Genomic DNA, 19352 nt, shown 5'->3' with positions numbered 1-19352 from the left:
TATGTTAACTATGCCAAGATCATTGTACTCAGAAGCCTCCCACTTATCGGTCAACTGTTTCATTGTGTCAACCTTGTGTTTATTACCTGGTCCTTTTTTTCTAATGCCAAAGCCATTCCTTCAGCCATCTTTGCTCTGTTGGCCTGGTAAGCCTCGTTCTGCTCCTGAAATTTCTTCATGGAAGCTGTCAGAGAATCACTAGTTAAAAAGTCAGGGTATGCAAATGCCAAGACTGTGTATTTACTTCTGTAAATACTGTATTGTAGGTCACACTAAAATTTACAACTACCACTGTCAAGATGGCCAGGCCTCCCCCCTTTATGTTCACACAATGCCTAGCACTATATGAGTGCTACCATAAACAACAAAGATATCAGCAGAGCCTCCATCTGGACTGCAATACTGCTGTAGATTTTTTTTTTTAAATGCCAGTCATAAGTTCAGCAAAAGTGCTTGCTGGCAACTGTCAGACTAACAGCAAACAAACCACAGCTGCTTTGTTCACTGTACATCAAGCAGAAAGTTGTGTGCTATTTTTACAACCAATACGGACTCTATGTGAAGAAACATTTCTAACTGTACATCTTTTTACACTCTATCTGCATTCAAGGCAGAACAGTTTTAAATTAAAAAAGAAAAAAAGGAAAAAATTAAAGTACGTACAATCCTGATGCTTTTCTAATGCAATTTCAAGCTTCTCTTTTATCTTCTGCAAGTTTCGGACCTGTTCAGCATAATCTTGGGTGAGGAGGGAGAAGTACAGACGAGGAATGGACAGACATTAGGGAAAGAAATTAAAAAGAATATGAGTGGAAAGTGACAATGATTTTCTTAACTAGAAAATCATTCCTATTTAGGAAAACTCAGCTGACATTAACAATGAACACCACAAGCAAACAATTCTGCCACACACCATCCATGGAGTAAATGATCGGTACAAACAGAAGGGCCTAATTACACTAACAACAGGGAAAAGGCACTAAATCTGGCACAAAAAAGGAAACATTGGCTACAACAGAATGTGGTGACAAGCACTATGATTTAGTTTGACTTCTGCTTGTGAAGAATCGCCCCAATGAGAAAGCGAAAGAGGGTTGGAGAAATCCAAAAGCAGTTGATTTCCTTGTTCCATATTACACCTTACAATAGCTGTGCAATATTTCAGAGAGAGTGCATTTTGGCTAGCTCCCCTGCTTAGCCAACAAAACCACACTTACCTTTAAAATCCAGGTCTTAATGATGCAGAAGAGGCAGTGAATGTGTAGTTCTGCCATTTTTTGAGCAGATATGACTGACAGGCCAGATTAAAGGAAGCAGCTACCTTGAACAAGTGTATTCAGAAGCTCACAGGAGGATTTGCTTACAGAGCTTCGAGTCTGGTCAAAGTTTCAGTATTTGTAAGTTTCCTGTCTCTATGGCAGCTAACCACTGAGACCTCAAATGCCCCTAACAATATTTAAGGATTATCTCTTAGGAAAAGGTGAGCACTTAACAATTCTAGTTGCACCATAAGCCCCCTTTGCACTTCCCATATTCGAGAGCTGAGCAGGGGCCTGCCCAGCCCCCAGCTCAAGTTAGAACAACCTTGACTCTGTTCCAAGTTAGGATGGTCACAGGAAACAAATCCTATTAGCCCTCAGAAGCAGAAGATAGCAGAGGACATAGTGCACTCTAGCCATGCCCCAATCTACTCCCTACACCCAGGATCAGGAGCAGAATCAGCACAGGGCCCCTTTGCCAACTGTATGCCAGCCAGAGAGGCCCCCATTACAGGGACAGTCTCCAAGGGCCATTTCTGTTCAGTTTAAGATGCATCAAGATCCAGGCCCCCAACCTTACCCCTTTTTTGGGAGGCAGGTCTTTTTAGACCATTAGCTCTTTCAGGGCAGAGACCATGTCATCTTAAGTACTGTACAGGGCTGAACACCACGGAGCCCTGATCCTAACTAGGGTCTTTGATGTCTTATTTACTGTTGCTGTAGCATTCAAACGGGGGCCTGGAGGGTTCACATCCAGGGCTTTGAAGTTGTGCTCCAGTTCCAGGCAAGAACCTGCAGCTCCACTGCTCCACGCTCCAGCTCCACTCCAAAACCCTGTTCACATCCAAAAAGAAGTGTTCTGGTTGGAGCACGGGGACTGAGAAAATTATACTGAACATTTGGGAAGATCACATGGATGTGCCAAGAGAACAGCAGGAAGACAGGAAGTCATAAATCTTTATTTGAACACTCTGTATGGATTTTGTATTGACTGTATTACACATCTCGCAGATGCTGACCAACAGGTTTATTATAAATGGATTAAATAGAAAGTTAGTTAGCAAAAAAAATTCCTTTTGTAAATAAAACAAGAAGTGTGAAGGGAAATATTTCCCAGCATTGAAAGGTTGTAAGTCATTTACATCCCCAGGAAACATACCAGACAGCTTGGCCTCCAGTTTTCGTATTTGTTCATTTCTTCTAAGTAGCTGGGATGAGAGATCCTCTCTGGAGCTGCTTCCATCAGAGGCCTTGGCAGGTTAGAGAGAGAGCGGTAACTATGTGGTTTCTGAACTTCAGAAAGAACAATCCTGCCACACTCAAATTTTAATGATGGCGAACATTATAAGGGCTAGAAATAATGAATGGTTTCCTATTTCCCATGGCAAGGAGAACAGATTTGCATATTCTGCTGGCTAAGTCAGTGCATATGGTCCTTGGGAGAAAGAGGGTATAAATGTCAGCTCTGCAACATGGGCCTGTGACACAAAATACAATATTTTCTAAGACCAATAGTTGCTGAAAACAAGTAGCTCAAATTACTGGACTGATCATGTAATAGATGACTGGAAAGAGAAATTAAGCCACACAGGTTGGAAGGATTCCAAGCAGGGGAGAGAATTAACAGGTAAGTAACAGGAAGAGGGAAACTGTAAGCCTTTCATCAGGGAAAAACGGTTTGGAAACACTGATACAATGTTAATTTCTGACAATAATAATTTAATTTGTTTTTATTCTCTACAGTACTCTTATTTTTCGCTCGTTATGGAAACAAAATTAAAAGCAATTAAGTACATACCGCTAAAGCACAGAATTCTTGAAAGATGAACAACAAATCCTGAACTGTTACCCATATTTTATTGTATGCAATGTAGTTGCAGCCGTGTCATTCCCACAATATTAGAGAGATAAGATGGTTCAGGTAATATCTTTTATTTATGGCTTATTACAACAATTTGTAACCCACTAACCCCCTTTTTATGTCCTATGACTGCAGAGATGTTAATGGTCCACTCTGCCTTGAACTGTCCCTTAGAATATACGCTAACGACTTATGCTAAACAAACTGTTCCACCTTGCATTTAGCTGTGATGCTCCAAGTATCTTTCCCAGGGGCCAGATCTACACTACAGACCTATATCAGTATAACTACATCACTCAGAGGTGTGAAAAAGCTACACCCTTGAGTGACATAGTTAAACTAACCTAACCCCCTGTGTAGACAGCACAATGTTGATGGGTGAGCTTCTCCCGTTGATACAGCTACAGCCTATCGGGGAGGCGGATTAACTATGTCGACAGGAGAATCTCTCCCATCGGCACAGGAGCGTCGTCACTGAAGCGCTGGGGCAGCTGTGCCGATGCAGTGTTTTAAGTGTAGACCTGCCCAAGACCAGAAGAGGAGCTGTGTGTGGCTAGAAAGCTTGTCTCCCTCGCTACCAGAATTTGGTCCAATGAGAGACATTACTTCACCCACCTTTTCTCACATATATTTTAATGTCTCCCTCCCCCAAGGGTGGCTCTAGACATTTTACCACCCCAAGCATGGCGTCATGCCATGGGGATAGCTCTGCCGCTCCCGCGGCTCCAGTGGACCTCTCGCAGGCATGCCTGTGGAGGGTCCGCTGGTCCCACCGAAGCCGCAGGACCAGCGGACCCTCCACAGGCACGCCCACGGGAAGTCCACCGGAGCCGCAGGACCAGCGGACCCTCCACAGGCATGCCGCCGAAGGCACCCTGCCTGCTGCCCTCCCGGCGACCAGCAGAGCGCCCCCTGCGGCATGCCGCCCCAAGCACGCGCTTGGTGTGCTGGGGCCTGGAGCCGCCCCTGCCCTCCACTGTATTTCTTTCTGTTCTCTACACCAACAATGCAATAGCCACAATGTTTCTCAATATTATATCAACTGCTATGTGAAAATTAGCTGAGTCGGGGAGTGAAAAACTGACTGTAGTAACCACAGTATTTTCTCATTTACTATTTGAGATCAAGATTTCCTGTCTAGCTCAGCAACCAGTATCTATGTTTGAGATTCAGAAATAATATTTTACAGCAACCCCTTCTTGGAAAAATCTATTTTACAGATGATGCAATGAAGACACAGGGGAATCTGCTGTTCTACAGCAACACAGCATACAGTAACTGCAGGCTCTGAAAGTGATGCTGCTGTATAATCTAACCTAGGATTTGGGTGATAGAGCCTTCAGAAGGCATGACTTTCAGTTAAAGCACTAACAGGTTTTATTTAATTTATGCACAGCTAAAATTATTAATATATAATCTACATATACTATAGTTTAATATGAAAAATAGTTTATCTAGACATTCCAACAACAACCTACAAGTTCTTCCTGTGCTACAGAAACAACATAATCATCCTATGGAGGTATGTAAACAATATGCCTGACCAGTAACTGCACCAGGAATTAAGAGATTAAAATAGAATCAGAATACTACAATCTAAGACTTGTAATGCTGAGGATTGCTTTCTTGCAATCTTCAGCATTACATTTACTTACAGTATCTTGAGTTTTGCTGTAACATTGTTTGATATTTTATACCTTCATTTGCCATGTTCTTCACTGAAGATAATTATGTAATTTATATTCTTAAAGTGACAAAATAATTAATATTTATTCTCATCCACTAACACCTATGTTTACTGCAATTTCCAAAAACTATTCTGATTGGAGATAGATTTGCACATCACACATCTCACTCTGCCATGCACTTGATTTTTCAGTCACAGTCAAGATTCTTGCATGGTTTTTTGTAATCTTGTGCATTAGAAATGCTGTAGTAAAATGCAAAATATGATACTTACAAAATCATCTCCCGAATCTGCTCCCACAGACGTGACTGACTCTTTGCTGACTGATCTGGGAATTCTGGTAGCCCCTCCTGGCCGAGGAGCAATTGCTGCTTCCTCTGCTATCTTCTTCTTCAGTTTTGCAAACATTTTACTGCAGCTGCCGTTCTATGGCACCAAAAGAGCCAGGTATTTTGAGATAACTGTCCCCAAATTACACAGTTAATAAGTTTGATGCTCTATTTAAAGGTTCCAAAAGTCAAGATTTAATTTTAACTCAGCCAGTTTTACTCCTGTTCCACTTTCTTCAAAGGGCTCATAGCCTAACAGTGCCTGTGAATTAAAGAGAGATCAAGTTTCAACACCAAACCAGACAATAGACTGAAACCAATACAGCATTAAAAGACATTTTTATTATCCTTATTATAAAGTTCATATCTGTTAGACTGCACAATTAACATTTTTTTAAAAAACAAATTATGTACTGAATTGAGTGGAAACACTCAAATTCATTATTGTCAATTGACAAAAGTGGATTTGGAATTCTCACTGGTGAGAAGTTACGCAGATTTCTTCCCAGAAAAATATTCATTTACTTCGTACACAGTTTTCCTTAGCAAAGTTGTGGATAACAGGCAAGAAGTTTGGTTAGTGGAATTTTCTGTCAATTCTCCAGATTGCATTTCCTCATTTTGCCTAGATTTTCTAATGGCTAATGCTGTGAACAAAACATGTTACATGAGAATAAAGCTGGGTTATTTCTGGGTCATTCACACTGGTAATTTCTCAATGTTTTCTCAGAACTATTTTGGCTCTCTAGAGTGAACAGAAATAAAAATTTATTTGCAGTTATTAACTACACTAATCAAGGACACTAGTAGGAGCATATTGACATGACAATGATAGACACATCACAGAGTAAATTTCTCTCTTGCTTCCCCTTTTTGCTGTTTTGAGTTCTTAACATTCCCTTTAACTTTTGCAGGGAATTATTACCGAGTTCTTCTAAACTCTCAATTTTGGTAGCTCAGTTTGGAAATAAATCTTTCCTCATTTCATCACCTAATTTTTAAGCAATTCTACAGAAATTTGACAATATAGGCAACAATTCATCTTTATTGTCTCCTGCAATGTCAGCTTCCTCACATATTCTTTTGCTAATTCATCTGTTTGTCTTGTGTTCTAAGGAAAGTTATAGACAGAGCTGCATCTACTGTCATCATTCAAGTGTTGACATGCTGCTCCTAGAAATACTGAATATTTATCACACTCCACCAGCCAGCAAATCCTTGTCAACAATCTACTGACTTACCAGGTTGATGTGCAACCTCAAACAAATCTTTATTCTCAACTGACCTGGATGTCCCTCCTCTATGCTCTTACAACCCCTCTGAGCGCTAAACAGCAGTGCTATCCCACTGTGAAATTAGCATTCCAAGCAGTGACACGAATACAATTAGTTACTCAGAACTCTCCTGCGTATTTTGTATTAATTACTCCACGTCCACACAAGCAGGGTGACACCAGCTATTCCAGCACACGGAGCCCAGGCAGGGGCATTACTCCACAATGCCCAGCAGGAAGCAGCTCTGGGCTCCTACACGTTTCCCGGTGTCTGAAGCTCCGCAGCGTGCCCGGGGCCCGCCCCGGCTGTGATCCTGCCGTCTCGCGGGAGAGGGCGGAGGGCGCGCACTGCGCAGCAGAGCCGACCGGCTCCCTGAGAGGCCGCGCACCGCAAACCCTCCCGCTGAACGTCTGAAACTCGGAGCCGTTTTCCGGGCACGCCCGGTCCCCTCCCCCACCCCCGGATTATCGCTTCCTCAGCACCGCAGCCCATGGACACGGCGGCCGAGACCTCGCCGCGTTCCCCTCCCAGCTCCACCAGCGGCACCGCGAGCGGGACCAGCCCGGGAGCCTCCCCGCCGGCCGCCCCTCAGAGCAGGCCGGAGCCGCAGGGCGGCGCCCCCGCACCCGGGGCATATCCGCGCCCGGCCCCTCCCCCACGGGCTGTCTCAGCATCTCACTCACCGCGCGGCCCCCGGCCCCTCTGCCCTTCCCCCATCGCCTCCCACCGGCGGCAGCTGCTTCCGGAGCAGAAGGTGACGCTCCCGACACCGGGAACCAGCTGCCCAACCCGGAAACACAATTCGGCAGCCGGAAGTGACGAAAGAAGAGGGCGTCTGGCTCCAGGCGCATGCGCACAGCTTCTCGCCGTCAGGGGTAGAGCGCTCCCCGCAGCCTCGTTCCCAGCTGAGCAGCCGTTAAGCCCGCGGGCCGCCGGGAGTGCGTCAGCCGCGCCACGCAGCCAGGGCGGGGCCGACCAGCAGGGAGCGGGCTCCCTGGCTGCGGCCCGGCGGAGCTGGAGCTGGAGCTGGAGCTGGAGCTGGGGGGCGGTGGTGTGTGGGGAGCTGGCCGGGAGCCGAGGGCGCTAGGGGGCGGGGGCTGGGGCTGGGGCTGGCCGGGGGCGGTAGGGGGCTGGGGCTGGCCGGGGGGATAGCTGGCCGGGAGCGGTTGGGGGCTGAGGCGGGGGCTGGCCGGGGGCGGTAGGGGGCTGGGGCTGGCCGGGGGGGGGTAGCTGGCCGGGAGCCGGGGGCGGTAGGGGGCTGGGGCTGGCCGGGGGGGGGTTAGCTGGCCGGGAGCCGGGGGCGGTAGGGGGCTGGGGCTGGCCGGGGGCGGTAGGGGGCTGGGGCTGGCCGGGGGGGGGGCTGGCCGGGGGCGGTAGGGGGCTGGGGCTGGCCGGGGGGGGGGGTAGCTGGCCGGGGGCGGTAGGGGGCTGGGGCTGGCCGGGGGGGGGGGGGTAGCTGGCCGGGGGCGGTAGGGGGCTGGGGCTGGGGCTGGCCGGGGGGGGGAGGTAGCTGGCCGGGGGCGGTAGGGGGCTGGGGCTGGCCGGGGGGGGAGGTAGCTGGCCGGGGGCGGTAGGGGGCTGGGGCTGGCCGGGGGGGGGAGGTAGCTGGCCGGGGGCGGTAGGGGGCTGGGGCTGGCCGGGGGGGGGGGGTAGCTGGCCGGGAGCGGTTGGGGGCTGGCCGGGGAGGGGTAGCTGGCCGGGAGCCGAGGGCGGTAGGGGGCTGGGGCTGGCCGGGGGCGGTTGGGGGCTGGGGCTGGCCGGGGGGGGGTAGCTGGCCGGGAGCGGTTGGGGGCTGGCCGGGGAGGGGTAGCTGGCCGGGAGCCGAGGGCGGTAGGGGGCTGGGGCTGGCCGGGGGCGGTTGGGGGCTGGGGCTGGCCGGGAGCGGTAGGGGGCTGGGGCTGGCCGGGGGGGGGTAGCTGGCCGGGGCCGGTTGGGGGCTGGGGCTGGGGCTGGCCGGGGGGGGTCAGGCCGGCCGGGACTACACGGCTACTTCTGACGTTTGTTACGTGCGAGGCTGGAGGAGGCCGCCTGCCCCTGCTGCCGGCTGAACTCAGGTCGTTCCGTTTCGCAGCCTAACCCCGGGGAAAGGCCGGTGCACCCTGCGCTGCCGTCCGGACCCCCGGGCGCCGTCCGCAGCCTGGGCGCTCCCGCTCCATAGCGCTGCCCCGCGGTCACTAGTACCCGCAGTCCGCGTACGGGCACGGAGCCTGGGGCCAGCTGGAGGAGCAGGGCACGGAACTTACTAGGGAGTGTCACGGCTAGTTGCTAGACTGCGGAGGAATGGTGACAGGCAGCAACCCAGCTTCGGGCAGGGAGTGAGATACAATGAGTAGAGACCCTTCTGCTAGTCCTCCTGGAGCCTGCCCTCTTCTGCTTGTCACCTAGCGTGTGTCCCTTCTCCCCCCCTCCCCTGCATTGTCAGCCGCCTTTTGCATTCTCCATGCTGCCTCGGTGCCACCCAGGGAGCTACTGTGGGACAGGAGAGTTGCTCCCTGTTAAGGTCTTGTGCTTGGGAGCACTGAGACCCCGGGGGCCAAGAGGAACGATAGCAAGGAAAGTACCTTGAAGCCTGGACTGGAGCAGGCTCAGTGCAAATGGAATCAATGAAGAATTTAGCAGCCAAACTAAAAATTGCTAGGAACACATGCATCTTAGATGTTTTTTAGAACTTAACTCAGCCAAGCTTGGCTTCTATAACCCCAGGAGCAGCTTCTAAATTTCAAGTTCCTGCTCCCAGGAATAAAGGTGCAGAAGTTTCTCAAGACTTTTTTTTTTTTTTAAATATTGATAAAACATTTTTACTTGTCAGACAGCTTAATTGGGTTTTTGCTGAATTTTATTTATTACCTCCTGCAGCAGACACTCAGCATTGAAAATTTGAGCTTGAATGCATAAAGTCTGGCAAAGTTACAAGAAATAGAAAATGGGGTCTTATTACGGAAAGCATAAGGCAACCTCAACTCTAGGCATCCATACCAGCTACACTTGCAGTCAGACAACAGCCCTGAAAACCAGTTGCCATTGAGTACAGGAGGTACGTGATTTACTAGCACCAACACACAAAGCCACAACAATGTAAGACAATGTGCAGAACAGATACAACAAAAAGCTATCAGAAAATTGGTTTTTGTACTCTGCCCTTAGAGGACTTTGGGCTGGACACGAAGATTAGTTTCTCTTCTCTTGCCAGAAATGCCATGGAACCTTTAAAATGACCATAAAAGTGTTTTATCTGACACCACTACCTCAATGAGCATAAGCTCACCAAGAGCTGGTACAGATGTACACAAGGAAAACCAGAAATGTTTTAAGCAAATATGTTTATTTTATATTGGTAATACACATAATTTGAGTGGATTTCAGATACAAAAATCATGTACAATAGTTCACAACTGATGAATGTAGTCACATTCTGAGAGAACATTTACCAATGTGAAAATGTCATCAACACTGACAATATGAAAAGTGTGGTTTTTTGCTGTCATTCAATGCAACAAACATTGTTACAGTATTTCATTCCCTTGGTGCTGTATTAGCTCTGTGCAGAATCACAGTGTTAAGTTGGAAAGTCTGTTTAGTGGAATAAATCTTCCCAGCAGCAGCAAGCAAGCAAAAGGATAGCACATACACACACTGCTTTTGAGGAGCAAGTCACCACTGGCCTTTAGGCATTCCTAAACCCACCATTACCATCCTGTTGGGGTATCTGTCACTGAAACCCACAATCTCTCTCACAGTTTTGCACAAACTACAGCCTGAAGTATCAATATCAACAGACTAAAGCTGAGAAGAGATTTATCAGATGGGATGAAACAAATGAGAAAGCTTCCATGGTTGAGATATTATGGTATAAGCAATTCAGATGCATTAAACACAGACAACAGCTTATAAGTATTGCACAAGACAGCCATCAGGTTTCAACATCAACCATGGGAGCCGATGTTTGTGTGTAACATTATCTCTGTTGCACTTTGCAGAAAAATGTCCTATCATTGTAAAACCAAAATGACCTCAGATTCGCTCAGCACCAGAAAGGTCTCTCACTACACCAGTCAGTCAGACCAGGACTATTTTCTCTTAATTTTTTTTTTAAACCTCAAGTCATAACAGACAGATAAATTGGCAACAAGACACATGATTATGTAACAAAGGGAAACAGGCTTTGTGAACCATTACAGAGGTTTGTTACCCAACAGCATCATCACATGCACTATAGACTAGCAGCACCTGGAACAGGATAGGTACATATAAAACTCTTGTGCTTCCATCTCTTCAGAAGAGAGCGCCTATTAGAAATACAACAGTATATTCCCTACAAATGGCATCACAGTTCAACAACATTTTAGTTACATACAAGCACTGGCCACAGTTTATTAAAATTCCTTTCATACCACTAAGGCGGCAAGTTATGACCTCCAAACAATAATGTTAAAAAACAAGCATGTTACTTTTTAATAACAATACAAAGCTATAAAAAAATTACATAAATCATTTGTCTCCATGGGAAAAAAAATGTCAGATACTAAGTGCAGACATGCTTGTTCCACACATGGTTGACTTCCGCGTTCTTTAGGATTGTAATATAAATGTTTACTCACTTGAATTACAGTAGGGATTCTGGCTAAGATGGCATTATTGAGTCTGAATATATCACGATCTACATATTCATATCCCTTCCTGACATAAAATGCTGCTGCTGCTATCTGATTAAAAGCTTGGCTTGTATCATGTAAACTAGAGCAGATCGTCCCATTTAAGTTGGGTGGTATAGGTATTTTGTTTGCATGCAGTTCCATTTACAGAAATTTAAATATGCCTTCCCCCTGGATTAACATCTCCTTATGACTCTATTCTCTTAAACTTGTCTAGTCACCACAACTATGAGAGACTAAGGTTTATGTATAGCTAAACCAAGAGAAAAATCTGGAGAGCCACTGGTTCATCAAGGGCCAGCTGGCAGAAGCGAAAGCATGCAAGAAATCTGCAAAATGGCACTGAAAGAGGCTTAGAACTTACAATGGAAGCAATAAGCAGGCCTTGGTGTTATTCTAATTACTAATAAGAATCAAGGTGGAAACTGAATTTTTTTAAATGAAGTAACTTCAATTCTCACTTTAATCTTAGAAGTGTCCAATGGTCATATATATGTCATAATATCTAATATATATATGTCAGAATATATTCCTTTCCTTCCAAAGACAATAGAATATTTTTCTGGAATTACATTGCTTTGGTGAGTTATAGATACCTTGCACGAAAAGTCCATTTGCTCCAAAAAATTTCTCTCTTTATATATTTAAGTAAAATAGGTTTGGATTTTTTTTTGTTTTTGTTTTTTTTTACCAAAATAGGCACCTGGCTGTAAAATAATTTTGAACCAATTCAATATAAAATTACTTTTAGCAATAAATATTCTGATTCCCAAAGGCGGAAAGCTCCCATTTCCTGTGTGGATGGGCTGCCTGAGGTGGAGTTCATCTTTCTGGATTCCCATCCCCATTTTCCTTGTACTAACAGATCCTAGGGGAGGGGCAGGAGAAGGTAGTGGCACCTTGTGCTTTTAAAAAAGTACTGCTAGGCAATGCCATGCTCCAGCAAATCAGCTCAGCACTGCTATTGAGAAGTGGTAGTAACAGAGTCCAGGGGGTTCCTTCTTGTAAGCAAGTATTAGGGAATACAGTCTGAATAGAAAATTCAAAACAAGAGTTTCTGCAGCTTCAACTTGTATGGCAGGCTTTGTTAGCCCTGCAGGAATACGTGCAGAGGAATGACCTCTGAATAAGATCTGAAAACTGCTCCAGTATCTGAACTGAACAAGTAAACGGTATTTGAAGTCTGTGACTCAAGTCTCAAAAGCAGGAGGTGAAGCTGGGATCTAAGAGCAATGCAACTACAGGACAACAGCTGGTTGGCAGAAAAACTGAGAAGGAATGGAAATTCATTCCTTCAGTCTTCTGAAAGACCACTCAGTTCAGAAATCCTCAACCCTCTTCCTCCAGGGTGGAGCAGGGGGCGAGAGGGAAGTTACAAACTAACAAGGCAGGGTCTTTTTATGATGAAGGGTCTGAAGAGCAATGGCAATAGACTTACTTGCATGGCCCCCATTATGGCAATCCTCCAATCCAGCCTCCTCAAACACAGACCCAGACGGTACCACAGTCCAGTTACACGACATTTGATGCATGGTCTGTACTAGACTTTTCCCATAAGATTACCATGATTCTTATTGGTGCAGCTCTACCAGTTGTAGCATTGGTGAGAGCCCTAGTATGGATCAATTGTCATGTATTAACTGCTCCATTGCCTAGTCCTGCCAGCTCTATATTAAGGCTTCTAGTATACCACTACTGAGCTGTAATGATGAGAAAGTCTAGTGCAGACACAGCCTGCTTAAGAAAAGTGTTAAGACAGAAGGGCTATTCAGAGAAGTCACAAACAAGTTTTTAACTTCCAGGAAGGAGTTTGGTTCAAAGGTTTCTGTACAAGTCTGGATATGGTTCTGATGCTAATGAAAGGATAAAGGAATCAAGCCTGATCAATTAGCATGAAACCTTCTCCAATATCTGCAACATTGTATGGAACTTGGGCTTCTAGGTATGTTCCCTCACAGTACAAAGAGCAGCCATAGATTCACACACACACATTAGCATCTCCTCCCATCCTCAAAGGGTCAGTTTTTACACAACTGCTAAAATTTTAAGATCTCCAAAGATTAACAAGTGCCCCTGCTGAAGCCTGAATTCCCATTCCTATATGCTCCCTTTGAATCTTAGGAGAGAAATGTCCTCATTTTCTCTCCCTGAAAGGGTTTCCTAGTAGCCATTACTTCTGCGCTATTTGCTGAAGATTATTATTTGAAATCCATCAGGACAAAAACTGTGAGACTTCTCCAGAATTCATTCCAGAGTCCAACTCCATTCTTCACAGGTGTTAATGCACCTTCATTTTTGTCAGAGTCTAATGCACAAACAGCAAAGTGGTGGCACCTTTTTATACTTGGAGAGGGGTTAGAAATTACTGAATTCATAAGAAGCTCCACAGCCCTGTTTGTTGCTGTTAATCTGAGACACCAAGGGGAAAAGGCAACAATAGATGTTTTAAAGCCCAGATAGCAGAGGAGTACCAGGCAAGAGGGATGCCACCAATGAAGGTAAATTACAACATACCCCCTACATTATCATAGGCAGAACGTAGGAGCTGTGGCAGAAGAAATCTGCAAAGCAGGCACTTAGTCAAGTTTGCATATTTTCCTCTAAACATTATAGGCTAAGCTTGCTGTCTTCATAGGACCTTTCCTGAACTTGGAAGGCAAGTTCTCTCCATTGTTGTAAGCAAGTAAAACACTCATGTTTGTTTGTTTGTTTGTTTAAAAGGTCTGACAAGAGCGGGTCCATTACTTCTCCCCTGCCTCTAACTGTGATCCTTTCAGATCAATCTTTCTTTCACTGCTATTCAGTTCCTAGCAGTGAGGATTTCTGAACATGAAATGAACAGGAGAACATTTTTCTGTTATGTACAACCATGCTGTATGTACAGAGAGGTATCCACACGCCCATGCATACAGTAGGTATACACATGTTGAGGTTTACTCAGACTTTAAGGTCAGAAGGGACCATCATGATCATGTAGTTTGATCTGCACATTGCACACCACAGAACCTCACCCACCCACTCCTGTAATACACCCCTTAGTCCCTGGCTGAGTTACTGAAGTCCAAGTAACAGAGAATCCACCATTTACAATAGATGAGTTCAAGTAAGTTTGAATGGGACAAACTGTTAGAACAAGATAAATGAAGTTCACTCTCTGAAAATCCTTGTTATCAAGTTTGATTAATAGCAAGTATTCTGAACAAGACCAACCTGATATGATAGAATAGCCAAGAAGAGAATGAGAGACTCCTTTAAAAAGTGCATCTCTGACTTTTTAGATCCAGGTAGAGCTGATGACATGTTTTTGACTTAATGTTCTCATTCTTTTCATATTCTAAACAAGCCTCTCCTACCAGCCTTCTCTGCATGTCCATGTCTGACTACTGCAAACTCCAGCTAATGGGGAGGCAGGACCAAATACATCACTTGGTTCTGTAGACATAGAGGTTACACAGAAGCACCATAAGCACAGACACTATTCTTCATCCAAGCTATGCAGAAGACAAGCATTAGGGGGCTTCCCCATCAGCTCACAAACCACATTCCACAAGGGCTCACCAGGACACAAATAGGGCATGCTAATGGAATCCTTTCTTCCAAGCTCATGTACACACGTTATTCCCAGCTGCAGGGAAGTGAAATGGAACCACAACAGTCAAAGCTAAACATGGGATTTCAATACAATCACAGTGCAATGACCTGGGACAGAGCTTCTAGCTTATTTAATGTTGAAGTGCAGGAGGGGGAAGGTAATACAGATGCTGTGCACTCTCCCTTTGTGTTGCGACTACAGAGATTTCTATAGTCCTACATGGCTTCCCCAACGTGTCTGCATGACAAAAGAAAAACAACTAAACAATGCAAACACTCCATTGTGTGATTGGGACCTCGTGCCCAGGGGAAAGGCAAATCAGCCTCAAGCTTCACATTTTGTGGATTCTGTTGGTTCATGTCACAAAATTACTATCATTTCAGTGTGAATTGGAATATTTACAGTTGTAAAAGAAACCCCCTTGCTCACTGGATGAGGCCTGCTGCACCTAGTTTTAGCCCCAAATTATTTCATTAACCAAACATACGCCCCTGAAAATAGAGGATTACAATGGTAATGCAACCACAAACTTAACAGCTACAGCATCTTGAATAATGCTTCTAAAGCACCCTCATGGAATGCAGTCCAATTGGTGTACGGGTGTATATATAATTTTATATACATATCTTATCTCAAGACCTTCCTATATACAAATATCTATGCATATTTACAAGCACACCCAACAGGTAGGTGGGTGTGTACTGTACATAAATACACAAACACCAACTATATACATATTTATTTTAAAATCAACTCAGTCTCAGCTAAGGAAGGTTGACCAAAGAACCCACAGTTCCACAGAAGAGAGTTGCATCACCAGCTGCTCAAAGAATACATTTTTCTCATAATGTTCCATTGAGTCTTAGTGCCTATGGGAGTGACAGATTGGTGACAGCCCAGCACAGTGCTAAAAAGTGCTTTGGAAGCGCCACTCATGCCCCCTACTCTAACACCCAGGCTGTTCTGCACTGGACTCGTACAGCAGTGCTGATGGGCATCAGTCCTGACCTGGGGCACCCTCAGTCCCTGGTTATTCCAGTCTGTCTTCAAAGGAGGGTCACATCACTGTGGGATTCTGAAGAGGCCCACTGAAGTAGGCACCAAGGGAAGTAAGCTACCAAACTCATTTTAAAAATTGAAACATTGGACTAGACCTCAAAATTAAAGGGCTACTCAAACTCCTCCCCATTTTCCAGCATTGGAACAATGAACACAGAACAAAACCGCTTTCATGTAACAGCTTGAAACATTCCACGTTGGCACCATACATGGACACAGAGTCCAGCATGATGTCCTTGCTCTGTTGGAGGTTTCAGCACTACAGTACAGGGAGCACCCCACTGGCCTTCACTTCAGACAGCAATACAGCCATGCCTAACAAAAAGCCAAAGGCAGCCTTTCCAGCACCATACACCTTATATTCACACAAACAAGATGACCACAGTTTGCTTTGCTACCACTATTTCTAGATCTGTCATTTCGGGCCATTTGACAATCTGTTGTGCAATTTCACATACAAAAATTACAATCTATATCTCCACAGACTTGCCTTTCACTGGATTTCAAGTGAACACCTTCTTGGTAGAATGAGTATTTTCAGTTAAAAGCCCATTATTCATTTTACATATCTTTAAAAACCAAAACACTGGAGCCTACAAAAATTTGCTTCAGTCTTGGCTTTGGGACAAGCTGGCTTTTTGACTGCCAGTAACTGAAATGGAGCCAGTCTCAAAGCTGAGTGTCTATAGGCTATTAGCTTGGGTATTTAGAACATTTGCTTTGTAGAAGCCAAAATCCTTCTACTGTTCCAGTACTTCCACCCTCCCCTCCTCCATGCCTCCTTTCTGTCAAGGAGTGCAAGAGCTCCTGGAGCTTGTTCTGAAGCTCAGAGGGCCTTGCCTTGGTAGCTTTACCCTCCTACTTCTCCAGCAAGCGCCTTCTCTACCTTAGCCTTGAAATTCATACAGATCCTTGATGCAGACTTTACAGAGCCCTGCTGGATGTTGTCTAGGTCTGGGTGGAATTACTGTGCAATTAAAGGGACACAGCAGAAGCTGTGATACCTATGAACCAATCCCCATTCGTTGTGTTTTGGGATTTGTTGGTGACTATGTGCCTCGCACACCTTCCCGCTGCTCAGCCTGCCTGTGGCTCATTTGAAAAATGCTGTCAGAGCAGACAGGTAGGGAGTGGGGTGGAGCGATGGGCCCTCACCACATGCATGAAAGGCTGCAGTGTTCTGTGGCAACACTTATTAACCATTATAACATAAGAAAAAAGCAGTTCTAGGGTCACAAGGATCCCATGAAAGATTATCCCATTGTTAAAGCAGGCAACAGCAGCAGCACCAAGAGGCGTCCTGCTAGGTGTTTCTCTGTTGGTAAGGGCTAGAACTCAGTACTACTATGGGAGGCTGGTTTGCTTTCTGACAGACTCACCAAGGGCTGAGAATACTGTGGACGCCACTCACTTCATTCACTCGGCAAGGTAAGAAGGGAGACACCCTCACCCCCTGCGGTGATTAAGAAGCTTTACTGACTGACTCAGGAGGAGTTATGGACCAGCATCCTCAGGCAGACGGGTGGTGGCTCTGAACCAAGACGTGGAGGTAGGGCAGACTGTGCTGTTCTGAGGAAATGGGGCTAGCGTTATTAATTTTGTAATATATGCCACCAGCTGCTATCTACACCCAAGCAGGCAGGAGGGGACTTGTGTTCTTGGCCAGCAGTGCTGCTCAGAAGATTGAAATTACTTCTTTACATGGAACACTAGATGTTAGGAGATCCCTCTGCAGCACCACTCCAAACCCACTGCTCCATCTGCCATTTGTTCTAGCACAAGTTTGTCTATTTACTCACCTAAGATTGAAAAAAATATAGATTTGTTGTGAAGGGCTGGTTCTTTTATTGCTCTTGCCAGTTTGCATTATGTGTTTCCAGCTTTACCATTTCAAATCCAAACTCTTTGGAGAGCAAATATTGATTTTCTATTGGGTTTTTGCTTCCAATTTTTTAAAACTGTATAAAAATAAAGGATTTCCATAAAGCGGGCTAAAATTGGCCAATAATACTTTTATGCTTAGGATCTAGATGTGGTTGCTTTCAACCACAAAAACAAAAAACAAAACTCCAGGGATTCCTTAGTTTAACATTTAAAAGATGTGAAAAGATTTGTTTATAAAATTGACCCCATACAGAATGGGGCACTGGGCTAACAGCTATTTAAAAAAAAATCCTAAATTTTAAAATAAAATCAAATAACTCCTTTTGCGGATTTTCACATTAGAAAACTGCACCATTCAAAGTCTGTGGCTAGGGAAACCCTATTGCAGTAAAAATATTTCTTTTAATAGTCATCAATGGTGTTTTCCAGGAACACATTTCTAACATCCAGGATGGAAGCCAGCTCCAGAATGTGTTTTTGGAGATGAGGGTTCTCCACCGTTTCATCTCTTGGCAGCTGGGGATAAGTTTCAGGGTAATTTCGAGTTTCCTGCTAGATGAAGAGAAAAAGAGTACAATTATTTTTATAATAGTACAGAACAAAAAGTATAAAAAGCCAATTAATTAAAAAACACAGACGCTGATATGTTTGACAGGCCACAAAAGTGGCCAGATCTTGGCAGAAATGATGAAGCTGATCTTCACAGCCATCTCCCTGGACGCACTGGCAGTGGCCTAGTTTTCCAATTATGGCAGCTTCGTGCCTACAGGTGACTGTGGCAGTAGCAAAGCCTCATTGACCCAAGAAGGCCAGGTGTGTAAGTGAACACATGATAAAAATGGAACAGGGAAAAAAAAAAAAAAAAAAAAAAAAAAGGAGATTTTACACGTGTTGAATACACTGCTAATATTTTCCTGCAATGCTCAAGCAGCAAGCAGCTAAGTTAGATCTGTGTACCAACATGCACAGTATACTTCACAGCGGACATGTATAATAGCGTAATCCTAGAGGCAGACTTCATTCCTGGCAACAGAGGAACAATCTTTCTGCCCACTGTAACTATCTGCAGTCTTTAAGGTCACAAAATCACAGAAGTGTAGGGCTGAAAGGGTCTGCAAGAGGTCATCAAATCCAGCTTCCTGCAGTGAGACGGAACTCAAACCTAGATCATCCCTGATAGGTGTTTGTCCAGCCTTTTCTTAAAAGCCTCCAACAATGGGGATTCCACAGTCTCCCCTAGAAGCCTATTCCAGAGCTTAGCTACCCTTATAGTTAGGAAGTTTTTCCTAATATCTAACCTAAATCTCCCATTACTTCTTGTCCTCCTTCAGTGCACATGGAGAACTACCGTTCACCATCCTCTTTATAACAGCCCTTAACATATCTGAAGACGTATCAGCTTCCTCCCTCAGTTTTTTCTCAAGATTATACATGCCCAGATTTATTTATTTATTTAAAAAAAACCTGTCCTCATGTGTCAGGTTTTCCAAGCCTGTTATCATTTTTGCTGCTCTCCTCTGGACCCTCTCCAGTTTGTCTACGTCTTTCCTGAAGTGTGGTGCCCTCACCTGCCTCAAAAACACCCACCCACCCCACTTTGGAAGTCATGAATTCTGTGATGCATTCCAATTTGAAAGCCCACCCACCACTCCTGTTTATAAAACTTGCCAGGCTGTGTGCCAAGAGGTCCTCTTACTATATTTTTTGACATAGCACTCTTAGTATACACAGCTGTGTACAATTACAGTGCTATAT

The 19352-nt window shown here is 45.1% G+C and overlaps 2 protein-coding genes across 3 annotated transcripts in view; both read right to left on the bottom strand.

The window, feature by feature from the left end:
- GOLGA1 (golgin A1) overlaps positions 1 to 7229 on the bottom strand; it is a 31356-nt gene extending 24127 nt beyond the window's left edge. The window contains 5 exon segments of the mRNA XM_030535366.1: positions 87 to 184; positions 664 to 738; positions 2419 to 2509; positions 5081 to 5398; positions 7094 to 7229. Coding sequence (XP_030391226.1) covers positions 87 to 184; positions 664 to 738; positions 2419 to 2509; positions 5081 to 5215 — 399 coding nt within the window. The 5' untranslated portion in view covers positions 5216 to 5398; positions 7094 to 7229.
- A 2484-nt stretch (positions 7230 to 9713) lies between these two features.
- SCAI (suppressor of cancer cell invasion) overlaps positions 9714 to 19352 on the bottom strand; it is a 111735-nt gene continuing 102096 nt past the window's right edge. For both annotated transcript variants that reach the window (XM_030535267.1, XM_030535268.1), the window contains one exon: positions 9714 to 18149. In XM_030535267.1, coding sequence (XP_030391127.1) covers positions 18000 to 18149 — 150 coding nt within the window. In that variant the 3' untranslated portion in view covers positions 9714 to 17999. The remainder of the gene's footprint in view (positions 18150 to 19352) is intronic.

Source organism: Gopherus evgoodei, chromosome 16, assembly GCF_007399415.2.
Source record: "Gopherus evgoodei ecotype Sinaloan lineage chromosome 16, rGopEvg1_v1.p, whole genome shotgun sequence".
NCBI lineage: Eukaryota > Metazoa > Chordata > Testudines > Testudinidae > Gopherus > Gopherus evgoodei.
The sequence above is the reverse complement of the archived record's forward strand: the minus strand, read 5'-3'. Positions and strand labels throughout refer to the sequence as shown.